The sequence below is a fragment of the Chiloscyllium punctatum genome, chromosome 18 (assembly GCF_047496795.1).
Source record: "Chiloscyllium punctatum isolate Juve2018m chromosome 18, sChiPun1.3, whole genome shotgun sequence".
NCBI lineage: Eukaryota > Metazoa > Chordata > Chondrichthyes > Orectolobiformes > Hemiscylliidae > Chiloscyllium > Chiloscyllium punctatum.
Genome location: NC_092756.1, coordinates 72,019,381 through 72,036,493, shown reverse-complemented (window position 1 = coordinate 72,036,493; position 17,113 = coordinate 72,019,381). Strand labels below are relative to the sequence as shown.

Genomic DNA, 17,113 nt, shown 5'->3' with positions numbered 1-17,113 from the left:
GATAACTATGCTCATTTACAAATTTCACGAATGCTGGAATTTTATTGCTATCAGCTTACCCAGGTGTTCTGACGAGTCGTCATCACTCAATTGTTTTCTCCCCACAGATGCTGCCAAACCTGCTGGGTTTCTCCACAATTTCTGTTTTTGTCACCCAAATATTGATGATTGTACCTTTGCAGTTTAGTGACTACAGTAATAAAAGTATTGTAGCAACAGAAAGTGTAGCGCTACCAATGTTAGTAGATATCCAACACGAAACAAAATTGTACCTTTCATACCTTCAAGACAACTCAAGGTGCTGTAGCCAATGAAGCAATAGGGAGCCTAATAATTTTTTCCTGTAATCAAATACACCCAGCTATCATATGCCACAACATCACTTGACAAATTAAAATTCTGCTAATGAGCACCTAATCTACTTGGATAAAAATTTGTTGAGGGAGGAATGTAGAACTTCCAAGGTCTTCAAAATAGTGTCACAGAATTTCAAGTCCCCTTGAACAGGTAGATTGGGGACAGTTCAATACTTCATCCAAAATACTGCAACACCAAAAATCCAGCACTCTCTCAGTATAGTGTTCGAATTACATAATATTTGAACTCATTACCACAAGAGAGCGAGAGGACTACCACTAAACCAAATTCAAATCAGCATTACATAAGCCTTCAGGTCATTTATTTATTATGATGAAGCATAAGAATACACTTTGCACACTGCAATCTCATTTACAGTTGGATTAGGTTTTGACTTAGCAAACGATGGATCATGTGAACGTTTTGTTTTATTATTGAGTGTTATTTTGAATGTTATTTTATTATTGAATGCCTTCGGTGCTATGTAAAACGGATTCTGTTCTAATGAAATTTTTGTGCTTTTTCCTGTGTTTCGAAAATTATTACAAGGTATTGAAAACATTTCCCAACTGGCTGCCAGGGCTTTCAGAGTGTACAGAGAATTCTGTCCAGATACCTCTGCTCATAATGTGGTTTACTCATAACCTGAAAGCATGGAAGCAGGTTTTCTCTGGTCCAACAATACACTTTCAAACAACTTATAAATATCTTCTTCTCCCTATAATCATTTCTACTATCGGTTGATGTGGATAATCTGAAAAAGGCCCATTGCTTGTGCAGGTTTAGCTTACTGCGCTATTGGTGACACCATAAAAGGTGACAGCTTCTGTCCAGAAACTAACAAAGCTTTAGAAGGAGTTGATTCAGTTAAGCAGAGATGCCTATGTGTGACAAAGTTGCTCCTTTAACAAAGTGATGCTATCCTTGTTTTTTTAAATGAGAGAGGTGGGTAAATGACACAGACTCCAAAACACCCGGGGGTTGACGGGTTTTAGGGCCAATTTGTAGTTAGCAGATACTGCATCAGGCAGAAGGCTTTCAAGTTTTACAAAAGAACACATGTACAATGAAAAGGGAGTGGCCAGTTCTTCCAGCTCAGTTTTTCTCTGGCTTCGTTTGTTTGGTTTTTAAAGTAGTGTGAGAAAAGATGCTGGACCCAAAGAAGCAGGTTGAGGCTAGCACTCTCTGACTTCTCTCCCATAAGAACCTGTGTTTGATTTTACCTTTGGTGCCATGGGGTGTTTATGGGGATTGTTGAAAGTATTTGGAACAGCATCATTAAGTTGGATAGGGAAAAATTACTCCCTATTCTGTTCTCTTTTGTTTGTGTTTCATGCAGTAATCTTGGAAATTGTTTTAAACAAAACAGAATTTAAGTGGTTTGACCAGCTGATTCTCTCGTGGAATATTCACTTTACACCTACTTAAAGGCAACTAGCGAAGTTGAGTCTGGACTACCTTCTTGAAAGGATTGGAGTCTAGCTTGGTCCATAACAGATTGGAACAAATCTCACAAAGACACCCATAGTTCCAAATTGGGATTAGAGTTGTTGGACTCAAAGGCAGTGAGTGGTAGGGGTTAGTGTCTTTTGTTCCAGGTGTTGAACTCAGTTGGTTTAAACAGTGCTTGGGATAGCAGTGGCTCTTTCAGTCACGAAGAGTTTGCTGGGGGTGGAAGAAATGACCTTGGGGGTTTTACAAAGGGTGATTAAGGCCAAGCTGCTAGAATTTACAGACAAGCTGGAGCTGGAGCTGCTTCCTTCTGTGAGGAAAGGAGAGATAATTACAATAATAGCTTAGCATTTAAGTTTGCTGGAAACACCATCAGAATCTTTGAGATGGCTAAAATTCAATTGAAAATGAAGAGCTTGAGTTAGACGCAAAAGACAAGGAATTACAAATAAGAGGAAAAGAAGGGGTGGCGAGCAAGAACGAGAAGGGGATGAGGCGTGCAGTTTGGACTTCAAAGGCCAGGTGAGAAACAATTTTAATATTTTCAAGCATTGCCTAAATTTGTTGAGGAGGACATGGAAGCCTTTTTTATCTCATCTGGAAAAGTGGCTAAATAAATGCAGTGGCCAGTGACCATGTGGGTTTTATTGTTCCAAACAAAACTTGCAGATAGAGCTAGTCAGGTATTTGCATTATACTACCAGAGCTGGTATCTTGGATGTACGAGGTGAAGAAAGCCATCTTAAATGCAAATAAATTTTGCCAGAAGCCTACAGACAATATTTCAGGTATCTAAGGAGGGACCCTTGTCAAACATACACCGAGTTTGAAAGGATCAAAGTAAATTTGATACGCAAATAAGGGCATTAAAAATAGAGCAAACCTACGACGCTCTGAGAGACACCATTATTTTAGAAGAGTTCAAAAATTTATTTCCTGAAATAGTGAGAACTCATGTGGAAGAGCAAAAAGAGTTAAAACAGCAAGATTAGCAGCAGAAATAGCTGATGATTATGTGTTGATCCATAAAGAAAAGTTTGGCTTCCAGAATCAATTTCAATCTGTGAGGGATAGAAATTAGGGAAAAGAGAAAGCCTCACATGAAAAGGGAAAGGCAGATCTCAGTGAAGATAAGGATAACTTACCTCAGGGTAAAAAGGAAACGGTTGAAGGGGACAGAGAAGTTAAAAAGTTCCAGTGTTTTCACTGCAATAAAGTAGGCCCCATGAAATCAACCACAACATTGGTGGGTTAGGAAAGCACTGGGAAGTCAGATGTAGGAAAACAGGATAAGTCAGTGAATTTTGCTGGAGTTGGAACAGAAAGCACAGTGGAGGCTAGAAAGCTACACCAGAATGTACAAGCTGGTCAGAGATTGGTTAAGGAGGAAATGCCAAATCTTCTTAAACCATGTACCTGCAAAGGTAAAGTTTATTTGCATAGACCAGGAGCAGCAGGTAAAGATGTTACAATATTAAGAGACACAGGATTCTCTCAATCCTGAAAGATGAGGAGATATGTACTTCTGAAAGACTACTGCCAATAAGAATACTACCAACAGGAATTCACGCTGAGACAAGAAGCACTCAATTATGTAAAGTGAGGTTAGAGAGAGTCCACTGAAGAGTGGAGAATTCATGGTAGGAGTGTTGGACAAACTCTCAGCTCCAGGAATACACTTTATCCTTGCTAATAATATAGTTGATTTACTGGACGGAGTACTGCCTACTGTGGTTGACAAGCCAGTGGAAACTCAGACAACTGAACTATTGCAGGACACATTCTGAGATTTTTCCTGACTGTGGTAACGAAGTCACAAAGTCATGAGTTGAATTAAGAGAGATCAAAGAGTACAGATAAGTTGAAGTGGAATTAGCAGACACGTGTTTGATCAGATGGTTGAGACAAGCCAGGAGCAGATAGATGACAATGCAGACATCTTGAGCTCAAGATAAATTCACTGAGTTACAGCAGAAAGGTGAAAACTTAAATTGTATCAAAAAACAATCTGAATGTATCAAGTGTCATTATCTTAAAAATGAAGTCTTAATGAGAGAATGGAGACCATCACAGATTCAGGCAGATGAGAAATGGGCAGAGGTTCATCAAGTCATAGTGGGTTATACAAAAGGAGGTGTTGCGTATGGTCACAAATTACCTCCAGGGGCCATTCAGGAGGGAGAAAAACTCAAGCTAAAGTACAAAAACATTTTTACTGGCCTGGACTGCACAAGGACGTAGTTGAATTTTGCCAAACATGTTGTATTTCATGTAACTGAAAAACCACAGGCAGTAATAAAACCCACACCTTTTAAAACCCACACCTTTAATATCTATTCCTGCATTTGAGGAACCTTTTTAAAAGAGTCTTAATTGATTGCTATCTCAAACAAAGTGATAATCAGCATTTGTTAACAATTACAGATGTGTTGACTGGATCTCCAGAGGCTGTTCAATTACGCAATATCACAGCTAAAAGGATTATAGCAGGATTACATGAATTCTACCACTAGGTATGAACTTCCCACAGAGATTCAACTAAATCAAGGGCCAAACCTCACATCAAAATTATTCAAGGAAGTTATATCATTTTAGGATGAAAATAATTCTAATCTGTTGTGTACTATCCAGAATCGCAGATAGCGGAAGAAAGGTGGCATCAGACATTAAAGACCACGTTGAGGGCTTATCGTCAAGACTATCCACATGATATGGAAATTGTTCTAAGTATTTGGAACAGCATTATTAAGTTGGGATAGTCTGTTGGATTTTCAGATAGGATAAATTATTCAATGTTCTGTTCTCTTTTGTTTGCGTTTCATTCAGTAATCTTGTAAACAAATTGTTTTGTTTAAAACCACGTGGTTTGACCAGCTGATTTTCTCTTGGAATATCCACTTTACGCCGCTTAAAACCACTAGCGAAGTTAGAGTCTGGGCTACCTTCTCTAAATGGTTTGAGGGGTCTGGCCTAGTCCATAACAGATGGTAAGACGAAAGAAAGGGTATCAGATTGGAGGAAACAGGCCAATCTTTCTTCCTAAAATAAGAATGTACAATTCAGTAAATTTAGATTGGAACAAGTGATCTAGCCTGACGCTTTTACAACTTGAAACAGTTTTTCATTATGAGCTAGAAGGTAGTGGGTGAAGCATCCCATTCTCATCAACTAAATGCATGAGGCTTTAGCACTACTTAGTTAAGTGCTCTTCTGCAAGAGATTCTAATAGTTGTGGCAAAAAAAAAAAGCAATCTTGGCAGTAATCCATGATATTTTGAGAATTATCACGTGCACAGCTATGTACTAACATTTGCCATTTCTGAAGATAAACAGAGATAAAAGAAAGGAAGTCTTAAGCAATACCATCTGACATTAGAACGCCTCAAAGTACTCAAACGTCCAAGGATCTGTTTTGAAGTGCAGTCACGATTGCAAATGTAGGACACAAGACAGCAGCGTTGTCACACAACAGCAATAAGGCACATATACACAGATAATGCAGTTTATGGTGTTGATTTAAATAATTTGCTTTCACCAGAACATACAGACACACACAGTCATAGAGATGTACAGCATGGAAACAGACCCTTCGGTCCAACCTGTCCATGCCAACCAGATATCCCAATCCAATCTAGTCCCACCTGCCAGCACCTGGCCCATATCCCTCTAAACCCTTCCTATTCATATACCTATCCAAATGCCTCTTAAATGTTGCAATCGTACTGGCCTGCACGACTTCCTCTGGCAGCTCATTCCATACACGTTCCACCCCCTGTATGAAAAAGTTGTCCCATAGGTCTCTTTTAGATCTTTCCCCTCTCACCCTAAACCTATGTCCTCTAGTTCTGGTCTCCCCCACCGCAGGGAAAAGACTTTGTCTATTTACCTTATCCATGCCCCTCATGATTTTATAAACCTATATACGGTCACCCCTCAGCCTCCGACACTCCAGGGAAAACAGCCGTAGCCTATTCAACCTCTCCCTATAGCTCAACTCCTCCAATCCTGGTAACATCCTTATAAATCTTTTTTGAACCCTTTCAAGTTTCACAACATCTTCTTTGATGAGTGTTACTTTTTTTTTTCCACATCCACCTGACGGGGCAGGAGGCACATCAGAATAGGCAATTTAAGGATCACATTCCCAATAGTATAACACGCCAAGTGCTATCTGGTTAAGAAAGCAGTAAACTAATTTCAAATCAGTGTATATAAAGATGTGACTGCAGAAAAATATTGTAGACTGTTTTCCCCCCCCCACCTGAAAATTTAAGAAATACATTTTGGAAGACAATATTCTAAATCGCTTCCAATGCTGAATTCCTTACCTAGCTCCTAATTAATTCAATGCTTATCACAAACTGTCAAACCTATAAATATTTCCAATATTTTGTTTTCATCCATAGTTTAAAACCTTGCCTATATGTCAATCAATTGAACCTCAAACTGAAAATTTCCAAAGGTTTCACTTTTTTCAGGTCTTGCTAACTTTCTTTCCTTCATCTAACGTCTATGGTTTTAGTAAATTTTAAAATCTCAATTATTTCAAATTCTGCAGCGAGAAAGATTGAGAGCTTTCTTAAAAGCTAATGCATTCAATTGACAAAGTGACAAAAGGGTTTTACAAAAGATAGAATTATTGAAGAATCTTCCTTATAGCTAGTATTATTTCCAGTTAACTTTTAAAATTTTACATTAAAAAAAACTTACAACTGAAAATATGTACAGAATCTGTAGTGGAATCCCAAACTAAAAGCATGCTGTCTCCCCAAAACGGAGAGGTTTGCAGCACATACAAACCTAGATAACAGACAAGTAGTTTTACAACATTTTGGCTACCTAAAAGGTCAAGAGAAGTGGATAGGTTATCAGTTGTCAAGTACAGCCCAATCCCATGTTTTTGGAAGGTTTTATCATGGGACAAACTATAATTAGTTAAAGAATGCAATTCACCATCTTAACAAGTAGGAATAAGCAATAAACATTAGCAAACAAATGACACTCCTGCTCCTCGGATGCTCCTTGACCAGCTGCGCTTTTCCAGCACCACACACTTCGATTCTGATCAGCAGTTCTCACTTTCTCCTAACAATTTATGGGACATTCGTGAAGTTGTAGGAATGCACTGTCCCTTCCCTGATGGTCTCCCACTTGTGTTCCCGGTGGCACATCTCAGTCAACACATTGCATGCTTTTGCATGCACCCAGGGATGCACTCCACGTTTCAAGTGGGCAAATTATTCAGCTGTCATCCCAAAGTATTTACTTAGACATCTTCACTTAGCAAGTTACTTTACTGGTTTCCTTTCCTCTTGCACTCATGTTTGTCACCATTAAACAGGTCCATGCTTTCTACTGTCGGTAAAGGGCATTTGCGAATGAAATGCACCATTTGGAAATGACAGCTCAATGTGAATTTAATTTGGGTTTTTATGCAAGAGGTCAACTGAATTGTGTTGAGTTTCGCACTTTCCCTCTTGCAGTCCTTAGTTTCACCGTGTTTATTCAGTAAATGTATAACTGATGATGCTTCATTGGATGAGGTTTCAATGAAATTAAAATGAAAAATATAAATGCCTTCATTTTATTGAATAGTTGGTTTCTATTTCTTTTTCTATTGTACGTCTGTTTTGGTGTATATTCTACTACAATTTTGGAATACAGGTATTGCATGCAATTCTGGTCTCCTTCCTATCAGAAGGATGTCGTGAAGCTTGAAAGGTTTCAGAAAAGACAGAGGCTAGATAGGGTGAGGCGGTTTCCCTGGAGCATCGGAGGCTGTGGGGTGGCCTTATAGGAGGTTTATAAAATAGTTGAGGGGCATGGATAGGATAAATAGACAAAATATTTTCCCTGGGGTGGGCATAGGTTTAGGGTGAGGGGGACGAGATATAAAAGGGGCCTAAGGGACAAATGTTTCACACAGAGGATGGTGCCAATGGAATGAGCTGCCAGAGGAAGTGGTGGAGGCTGGTACAATTATAGCATTTAAAAAGGAACCTGGATGGGGACATGAACAGTAAGAGTTTAGAGTGATATGGGCCAAGTGCTGGTAAATGGGACTAGATTAGCTTAGGCAGGGATGAGTTGGACGAAAGGGTCTGTTTCCATGCTGTACATCTCTATGACTGAGTGATATCCCAATTTATGATTCAAAGAGAAACAAAAATGTGCTATCAATTGAAATGTCGAATCTAATCCCACACCTTTGGAAGATTTTATCACGGAACAAATGTACTAATTCAAGAATACAGAATGTGGTAAAGGCGGCTTGACAAGGATGGAATCTCGTGTGACACCATGAGGTGATGGCCCAGCCAAGCTAACAGACCTAAAACATGAATAATTCCTCTTCACAGATATTGCCTAATTTGCAAAGTATTTCTAATATTTTCAGTTTTCAGGAAAACATCAGAGAACCAGTGGGCGATGACTGTCAAATATGCAAGGAAATCAAGAAGGATAAGAAAGGAGGACAGTGTACCTATCACATTCAAGGTACTATTTAATGCTCAAGGTTGTTTTAATTCTATATCAGAGGGGAAAGTTCAAGGTTAAAACTAAGACATTCTCAAATACTTTTAACAACTGTATACACAAAGATTTCAGTTACACGGCAGAGAGGATAATATTGTCGAGCCTTCCTTGAAACCTATTGCCATACACCGACCACATCCTGAACAAATGTGAACCTCCTTTACAGTTATTTGCATGCGATGGGTTTGCAAAGTTTCACCATATAAGGAGAAACAGAACCGCCTGCCTGAGTCATCAGCCTGCCCATATAACTACCCTAAATTCAATGACGTGCAGCAACTATTTGATGTTAAAAGCCAGCTTGTCAGAATAAGCTGTTGTACTTAGTGCATTGCAGAAAGATAATCCCAGATTTTTAAGTATGATCAAATTCTGCATGCTTAGTAATCAACTATCACATCTTTGCAAGAACACTTCCCCCAAAATAAGGTAAGACACATCTTTTGTAGGTTCTGCACGAAACCCAAATAAAAGCATAATCCTATAAATTTCTGTTTCTGTCATTGCTTTAAACCAGTGTCCTCTTTCATTCACTTTTGCTCTCCACCTCTTATCACTGTATTACCAATTTTCAGTTCTCCCTTCCTGAAGGTATTACACATGCCACAAGTCAATAACAATTATTTTAACATTGATGAAAATATTTGTGTTAATAAAACTAACAAGGCTACTGAATAAAATAATTGAGTAAAAGGTCACTTGAAGCAACACCAAGTTGGATATCTGTCTCCATTCTGGGTGGGAAAGGAGACGAAGAAATCACTTTCTAGTAGCTCAGATACACTCTTGTACTCCCTGGGGAAGCAAGAATAAATATAGGTCACACTACTTCAAACAGATTCTCTTTTCATACTTCTTTCCCTATTACTTATTAACCAAACATTAATGCTACTATGATAAAAACAAAATACTGTGGATGCTGTAAATCTGAACTTTTCAGTTCTGAAGTCAGACTCTACACACTAACAATGCTTCTCTCTCTAAAAGGTCTGCCAGACCTTCTGAGTAGAGTAGTATCAATATAAAAAGAAAAAAAGATAATCAGTTCACTGCATCAGTAACACAAATAATACAGTCCTAAGTAACTGCCTCTTGCAGAGTCACGTTTCTTTAAATCATTCACAGGATATGGACATCACTTGTTAGGCCAACCTTTATCGCTCATCCCTAACTGTTCAAGAAGATGGCAAACTACTTGAACTACTTCAAGTTGATGGTGAAGATGCTCCCACAGTGCAGGGAGATAGGAAAGTATTAAATTTTTGATGCACTCTGGTGGGACATACTTGGTGAGATGCTTGGATGTTGCGTGGTCCTTACGTGCATACTATCCCTGTCCATCTAGACAGAAGTAGTTTTGACTTTGAAAGATGCTATTATTGAAGTCTTTCTTAGTTTGTGTAGTGCATTCATTTTGTTGATGGCATATACTACAATCCGCACAATGTGGCTACAGAGGGGTAGATTAATGGGACTGCAGTGACCAGTATACACTTAGAGCAATTGTTAACCAAGTTATATCCAGTGTAGAGACGCTACATTGAGGGAGCTAAGTCGGTGGCAGTCCAGAGTTTCCTTATTCATACTTGATGGCACCAATAACAGCCAAAACAACGTTATTCTTGCTTTCTGTGCACAACAAATTCTGAAGTTTTCCACATTTTTGGACAGCTTTCGTAGTGTAGCTTGTACCAGAGATGGAGTTAGTTTTGGAGGACGCCATCAGCATCACAGCTAGAAATTTGTCAGATCCATGGCCGATACAATGCCCAGTGCATCCAGTAGTTCCCTAGTGTCTCACAGAATATCTATAATTAGTTGAAAAGTTACCGAAGACTGTGGAGGACCAAGAGGAGACAGAGATAGATAACCCACTTGTCTCATTTAGCATAAAGGATTTGTTCAACACAATGAATAAATCTAGCGTGGAGATGGGACTTGGTATCCACAAGGACTATGTAACGGTCACTCCAACAGATGTTTTAACAGGAAAGTGCATTTACATTAAAAATGTTAAAAGGTTCTCCATTAACAGAAGGGTTTGGATGTTACAACAACTATTCAAAATTGCACAATTCTGCACTGAAATAAAGCACAAAAAAATTAAAATATACAAAAGCACCCTAGTTAACAAATGCTATGGAATCGAAAGTCCATTTACACATCTGTAAATTGAATTCTATTACCAAGAAAAGATGATAATTAAAATGTTGAAGATTGGAAAGGGAGGCAAAGGCATGTTTTGAAAGTAAAATGCAAATCTAACATTTTCTGTTAGACTATTCCAAATGAACATCGATTCGATCACTCCTAGTCATTGACAGCATAAGCATGTAAGTTCTAACTACCACAAACGGATTTCACATTTGAATGCCTGCCATTCCTTCTAATTATCTATTATGTTGATTACAGAGCAACCCAAAGCAAAAGAAACATTACCACACCCAATAAAAATCTGAATAAAGGATGAGATCAGTCCAACTATGGTCCGTGTTCTAAGTTAACATTGTGTGCAAAATTAAAGATCCTGCAGACAGTAGAAACCTCTAACATACTATACCAAAGATACAGATCAGGTGCTGTTAAGAAAGCCATTCAGGTTTCACATACAAAAACAGTTCACAGTTGAAGTTTCAACTTGTCTGTTGACTCCATAAACACTGCTCAAGTTGATGGTGACTTCCATCAATTACATAGAACATACAACAATACAGCACAGAACAGGCCCTTCAGCCCACGATATTGTCCTAGTTTAAGCACCTATCCATGTACATATCCAATTGCCGCTTGAAAGGTCACCAATGATTCTGACTCTGCCACGCCCACAGGCAGCGCATTCCATGTCCCCACCACTCTCTGGGTAAAGAACTTACCCCTGACATCCCCCCTATACCTTCCACCCTTCACCTTAAATTTATGTCCCCTTGTAACATTCTGTTGTACTCGGGGAAAAAGTCTCTGACTGTCTACTCTATCTATTCCCCTGATCATCTTATAAACCTCGATCAAGTCACCCCTCATCCTTCACCGTTCCAATGAGAAAAGCCCTAGCACTCTCAACCTATCCTCGTACGACCTATTCTCCATTCCAGGCAACATCCTGGTAAATCTTCTCTGCACCCTCTCCAAAGCTTCCACATCTTTCCTAAAGTGAGGCGACCAGAACTGCACACAGTACTCCAACTGTGGCCTAACCAAGGTCCTGTACAGCTGCAACATCACTTCACGACTCTTGAATTCAATCCCTCTGCTAATGAACGCTAATACACCATAGGCCTTCTTACAAGCTCTATCCACCTGAGTGGCAACTTTCAAAGAGCTATGAACATAGACCTCAAGATCCCTCTGCTCCTCCACCTTACTAAGAACCCTACCGTTAACCCTGTATTCCGCATTCTTATTTATCCTTCCAAAATGGACATCCTCACACTTGACAGGGTTGAACTCCATCTGCCACTCCTCAGCCCAGGTCTGCATCATATCTAAGTCCCTTTGCAGCCGACAACAGCCCTCCTCACTATCCACAACTCCACCAATCTTCGTATCGTCTGCAAATTTACTGACCCACCCTTCGACTCCCTCTTCCAAGTCATTAATAAAAATTACAAACAGCAGAGGACCCAGAACTGATCCCTGCGGAACTCCACTTGTAACTGGGCTCCAGGCTGAATATTTACCATCTACCACCACTCTTTGACTTCGACCGGTTGGCCAGTTCTCTATCCAACTGGCCAAATTTCCCTCTATCCCATGCCTCCTGACTTTCCGCATAAGCCTACCGTGGGGAACCTGATAAAATGCCTTACTAAAATCCATGTACACTACATCCACTGCTCTACCCTCATCCACATGCTTGGTCACCTCCTCGAAGAATTCAATAAGACTTGTAAGGCAAGACCTACCCTTCACAAATCCATGCTGGCTGTCCCTAATCAAGCAATGTCTTTCCAGATACTCTCAAATCCTATCCCTCAGTACCCTTTCCATTACTTTGCCTACCACCGAAGTAAGACTAATTACGTTTTCATATATTTTCCATTTCTTTAATTCCTACTCAATTTGGGTTTAGTCAGTGTTCTATGAAGAACAGTAAAGTACAAGAATAAATTGAACATAGAACCTCACAGAATAAGCAGTCATTATGCAATAAGGAGCTTAAAATGGTGCAAGCATCAAAGTTGCTTTTTTTTTAAAAAAAGGAAAGACAGACAGACAGAAACGGATGGCTACTTTACTCAGGGTTATCTGCATATTCTCCTGCTTAAAAAGGAGACTACCTTAGTTCCCACAGCCACCTCATTCATTTGTAGTTGTCATAATATCGGAAAAGCAGTAAGTTAGCTAGTGGCTCATTCCAGATCACACTTTGACAATCCTCTGGAAATATGCATGCATGGACATCGGTGGACATCAAGATAAGGTAATCATTCAAGATTATTTAACACAATTGCTTATTTTGAACAGCTTATAGACAGTCATACAGATGTACAGCATGGAAACAGACCCTTCGATCCAACTTGTCCATGCCGACCAGATATCCCAACCCAATCTAGTCCCACCTGCCAGCACCTGACCCATATCCCTCCAAACCCTTCCTATTCATATACCCATCCAAATGCCTTTTAAATGTTGCAATTGTACTCGCCTCCACCACTTCCTCTAGCAGCTCATTCCATATACGTACCACCCTCTGCATGAAAAAGTTGCCCCTTAGGTCTCTTTATATCTTTCCCCTCTCACCCTAAACTTATGCCCTCTAGCTCTGGACTCCCCCACCCCAGGGAAAGGACTTTGTCTATTTACCCTATCCATGATTTTATAAACCTCACTAAAGGTCATCCCTCAGCTTCTGACGTGCCAGGGAAAACAGCCCCAGCCTATTCAACCTCTCCCCATAGCTCAAATCCTCCAACCCTGGCAACATCCTTGTAAATCTTTTCTGAACCCTTTCAAGTTTCACAACATCTTTCCATCGAAAGGAGACCAGAATTGCACGCAATATTCCAACAGTGGCCTAATCAATGCTCTGTACAGCCGCAACATGACCTCCCAACTCCTGTACTCAGTACTCTGACCAATAAAGGAAAGCATACCAAACAGCAACTTCACTCTTCTATCTACCTGCGAGTCCGCTTCCAAGGAGCTATGAACCTGCACTCCAAGGTCTCTTTGTTCAGCAAAATTCTGTCGGAACTTACAATTAAGTACACAAGCCCTTGTATATTTGCTTTCCCAAAATGCAGTACCTCACATTTATCCGAATTAAACTCTATCGGCCACTTCTCAGCCCATTGGCCCATCTGATCAAGATCCCATTGTAATCTGAGGTAACACTCTTCACTGTCCACTACACCTCCAATTTTGGTGTCATCCGCAAACTTATTAACTGTACCTCTTATGCTCGCATCCAAATCATTTATGTAAAGTGACAAAAAGTAGTGGACCCAGCACCAATCCTTGTGGCACTCCACTAGTCACAGGCCTCCAGTCTGAAAAACAACCCTTCACCACCACCCTCTTGGTTGATGCCTACATATAAATTCACAAAAACACTGAAAATTATTAGGTGACTTGGTTTCCTGGAACTTTATACTAGCAAGGTTTCTTGCAGTTTTGAAAGCAAAAATTTCACCTGAAAACACTAAACAACCAGTAACATTAAATTAGCACAGAAATTAAATGTGTTATAAATAGTCAACACTAAGTCTCACAAAATAATAAGAATATGATGGATATAATCATAGCAGTAATAGGTAGATAACATACTTTAAGACAAAATCCTCACCTTGTAACATGCTCCTATATGCAGTGTCTGCAATGGCATAGATGTGAGGTGGTAATTCATGCCGTTTCTTTCCCTTGTACATCTCAACAATTTCCTCCGTGTAGATAGGCAGATTCTTGTATGGATTGATCACCACACAGAAAAGACCTGAGTATGTCTTTAAAAAAAAAATTAAGTTAAACACATTTTACTATTATATCAGTACCTGCATGTTTTAAATTCTCAAATTTCAAACAGGCTGTTTAATGTCAAATCAATGTCTCCTCTATTAACTCTAGGTTTTCCAAAAAGGATCTGAACCATAAATTCCTAGGTTCAATCTCCTGTCTGTGTTCAGTTAAATAATTTCACTTTTGGTGGTCATGATAAGTACAAATGGTTTCAACAAACCTGGCTTAGTTAGGCAGTAAAAGTATAATTTGCGATGGATTCTATTCGTCATTACTATGTAACAACCACTCATAGAAGTGCACATTGGCAAATGCCCTGCAAAGACAAGGCTGGACTCAATTGCAACAACCTCTGCAATTAACAAGCTCACCAAACTTCATCACTGATGCTGATAAATTGACAATAGTTTCTTAAGTAAAGCATTGGAGGAGAATTGATTCCAACTGGCATAATAGCAAATGCTTCAGTGCCTTTAGGGCCAGAAGGAAGAAAACTAGCTATAAAAACAAAATCCAAATTCAACTTGTGCATTTTTAAGAAGTCTAATACATTAATAATTCCACATATAAATGTTTTAAGAATAATTCCATAACTCTAAACAAAAAAAAAGGTTAGATTTCACATTAGTAGGAATTCTAAATCCAAATGGTCCCCAGTCAGCCACGGAATTGTAATTGGTCACTACTTCCTCCAATTTGGACTGTTTACAAGATCAAGGGGACTGGGTTGAAGTCCCATCTGGTCCAAGGTTGTGTAACATCACATCTCAACAGGTTAATTAACAAATATCTAAAGAGCCACGCAGGTAAGGCACATAGAGAGAATTGGAATCTTTTAAAAATATTAATTATTTCTCTCTCTACAGATGTGGCCCAACCCTAGTATTCCCAGCAGCTGCAATATTTTGTTTCTGAACTTTATCTTACAAACCTGGAAACTGACTTAATTCTCAAATGTTGCAAGAGAAACACGGCTGTTGTGTACCAACATTACCACTAGGAAACTGCAGTATAAATCTGACAATACAAAGTACTTCAGAACAGCCTTAGTTCATGAAAGGGACTGCACAGATCAAAGTTTGTTCCTTTCAAACACAAAAAAAAATCAGTGTATGCCTTCAACCAGCTCACAGATCTCTATAAATCACTATCCAGGTTATCATTTTACTGCGTTATATTGTCAAGACATAACTCATACTTAAATGTTTGCAGAATTGTGGTAAGCAATTGGTGTTCTTGTGTAATAACACTATACTGCAAACATCAGGTTGTTCTTGCTGCCGAAATCGAATACAGAACTGGCTCAAAAGGTAGAAGACAGTGGGTGGTGGTGGAGGGTGGTTCAGACTGGAGGCCTGTGACCAGTGGAGTGCCACAAGGATTGGTGCTGGGCCTTCTACTTTTTGTCATTTACATAAATGATTTGGTTGTGAGCAGAAGAGGTACAGTAAGTAAGTTTGCAGATGACACCAAAATTGGAGGTGTAGTGGACAGCGAAGAGGGTTACCTCAGATTTCAACAGGATCTTGATCAGATGGGCCAATGGTCGGAGAAGTGGCAGATGGAGTTTAATTCAGATAAATGCGAGGTGCTGCATTTTGGAAAAGCAAATCTTAGCAGGACTTATACACTTAATGGGAAGGTCCTAGGGAGTGTTGCTGAACAAAGAGCTTGGAGTGCAAGTTCATAGCTCCTTGAAAGTGGAGTCACAGGTAGCTAGGATAGTGAAGGCAACGTTTGGTATGCTTTCCTTTATTGGTCAGAGTATGGAGTACAGGAGTTGGGGGATAACTCAGATTTCTCCAGTTTCCTCATTGCCCCTCCCCCCACCTTGTCTCAGTCAAATCCCTTGAACTCAGCACCGCCTTCCTAACCTGCAATCTTCTTCCTGACCTCTCCGCCCCCACCCCACTCCAGCCTATCACCCTCACCTTGACCTCCCTCCACCCATCGCATTCCCAACACCCCTCTCCCAAGTACCTCCTCCCTACTTTTTAATCTTAGCCTGATGGTCACAGTTTCCTCATTCCTGAAGAAGGGCTGATGCCTGAAATGTCGATTCTCCTGTTCCTTGGATGCTGCCTGACCTGCTGCGCTTTTCCAGCAACACATTTTCAGTACAGGAGTTGGGAGGTCATGTTGCGGCTGTACAGGACATTGGTTAGGCCACTGTTGGAATATTGTGTGCAATTCTGGTCTCCTTCCTATCAGAAAGATATTGTGAAACTTGAAAGGGTTCACAAAAGATTTACAAGGATGTTGCCAGAGAGTTGGAGGATCTGGGCTACAGGAAGAGGCTGAACAGGCTGGGGCTGTTTTCCCTGGAGCGTCGGAGGCCGAGGGGTGACCTTATAAAGGTTTACAAAATTGAGGGTCATGGATAGGATAAATAGGCAAAGTCTTTTCCCTGGGGTCGGGGAGTCCAGAACTAGAGGGCATAGGTTTAGGGTGAGAGGGGAAAGATAAGAGACCTAAAGGGCATCTTTTTCATGCAGAGGGTGGTACGTGTATGGAATGAGTTGCCAGAGGAAGTGATGGAGGCTGGTACAATTGCAACATTTAAAAGGCATCTGGATGGATATATGAATAGGAAGGGTTTGGAGGGATATGGGCTGGGTGCTGGCAGGTGGGACTGGTTGGACCGAAGGGTCTGTTTCCACACTGTACATCTCTATGACTCTTAAGTTTGATTTCAAAACAAAATTAGCTAAATGTCCAAAATCAAATTATTTCAGTAAGGCCAATTACATTGCAATATATTCTGATAAAATTAAGCTCACCAAAAGGTTAGCTGATTTTTTTTTAAAACGTT

General features: G+C 39.9%; 1 protein-coding gene across 2 annotated transcripts in view; it reads right to left on the bottom strand.

The window, feature by feature from the left end:
• The window catches only part of LOC140489198 (myosin-9-like), a 166,534-nt gene that overhangs the window by 116,584 nt on the left and 32,837 nt on the right, over positions 1-17,113 (bottom strand). For both annotated transcript variants that reach the window (XM_072588474.1, XM_072588475.1), the window contains exon 3: positions 14,132-14,288. In XM_072588474.1, the coding sequence (XP_072444575.1) occupies positions 14,132-14,288 (157 nt within the window). The remainder of the gene's footprint in view (positions 1-14,131; positions 14,289-17,113) is intronic.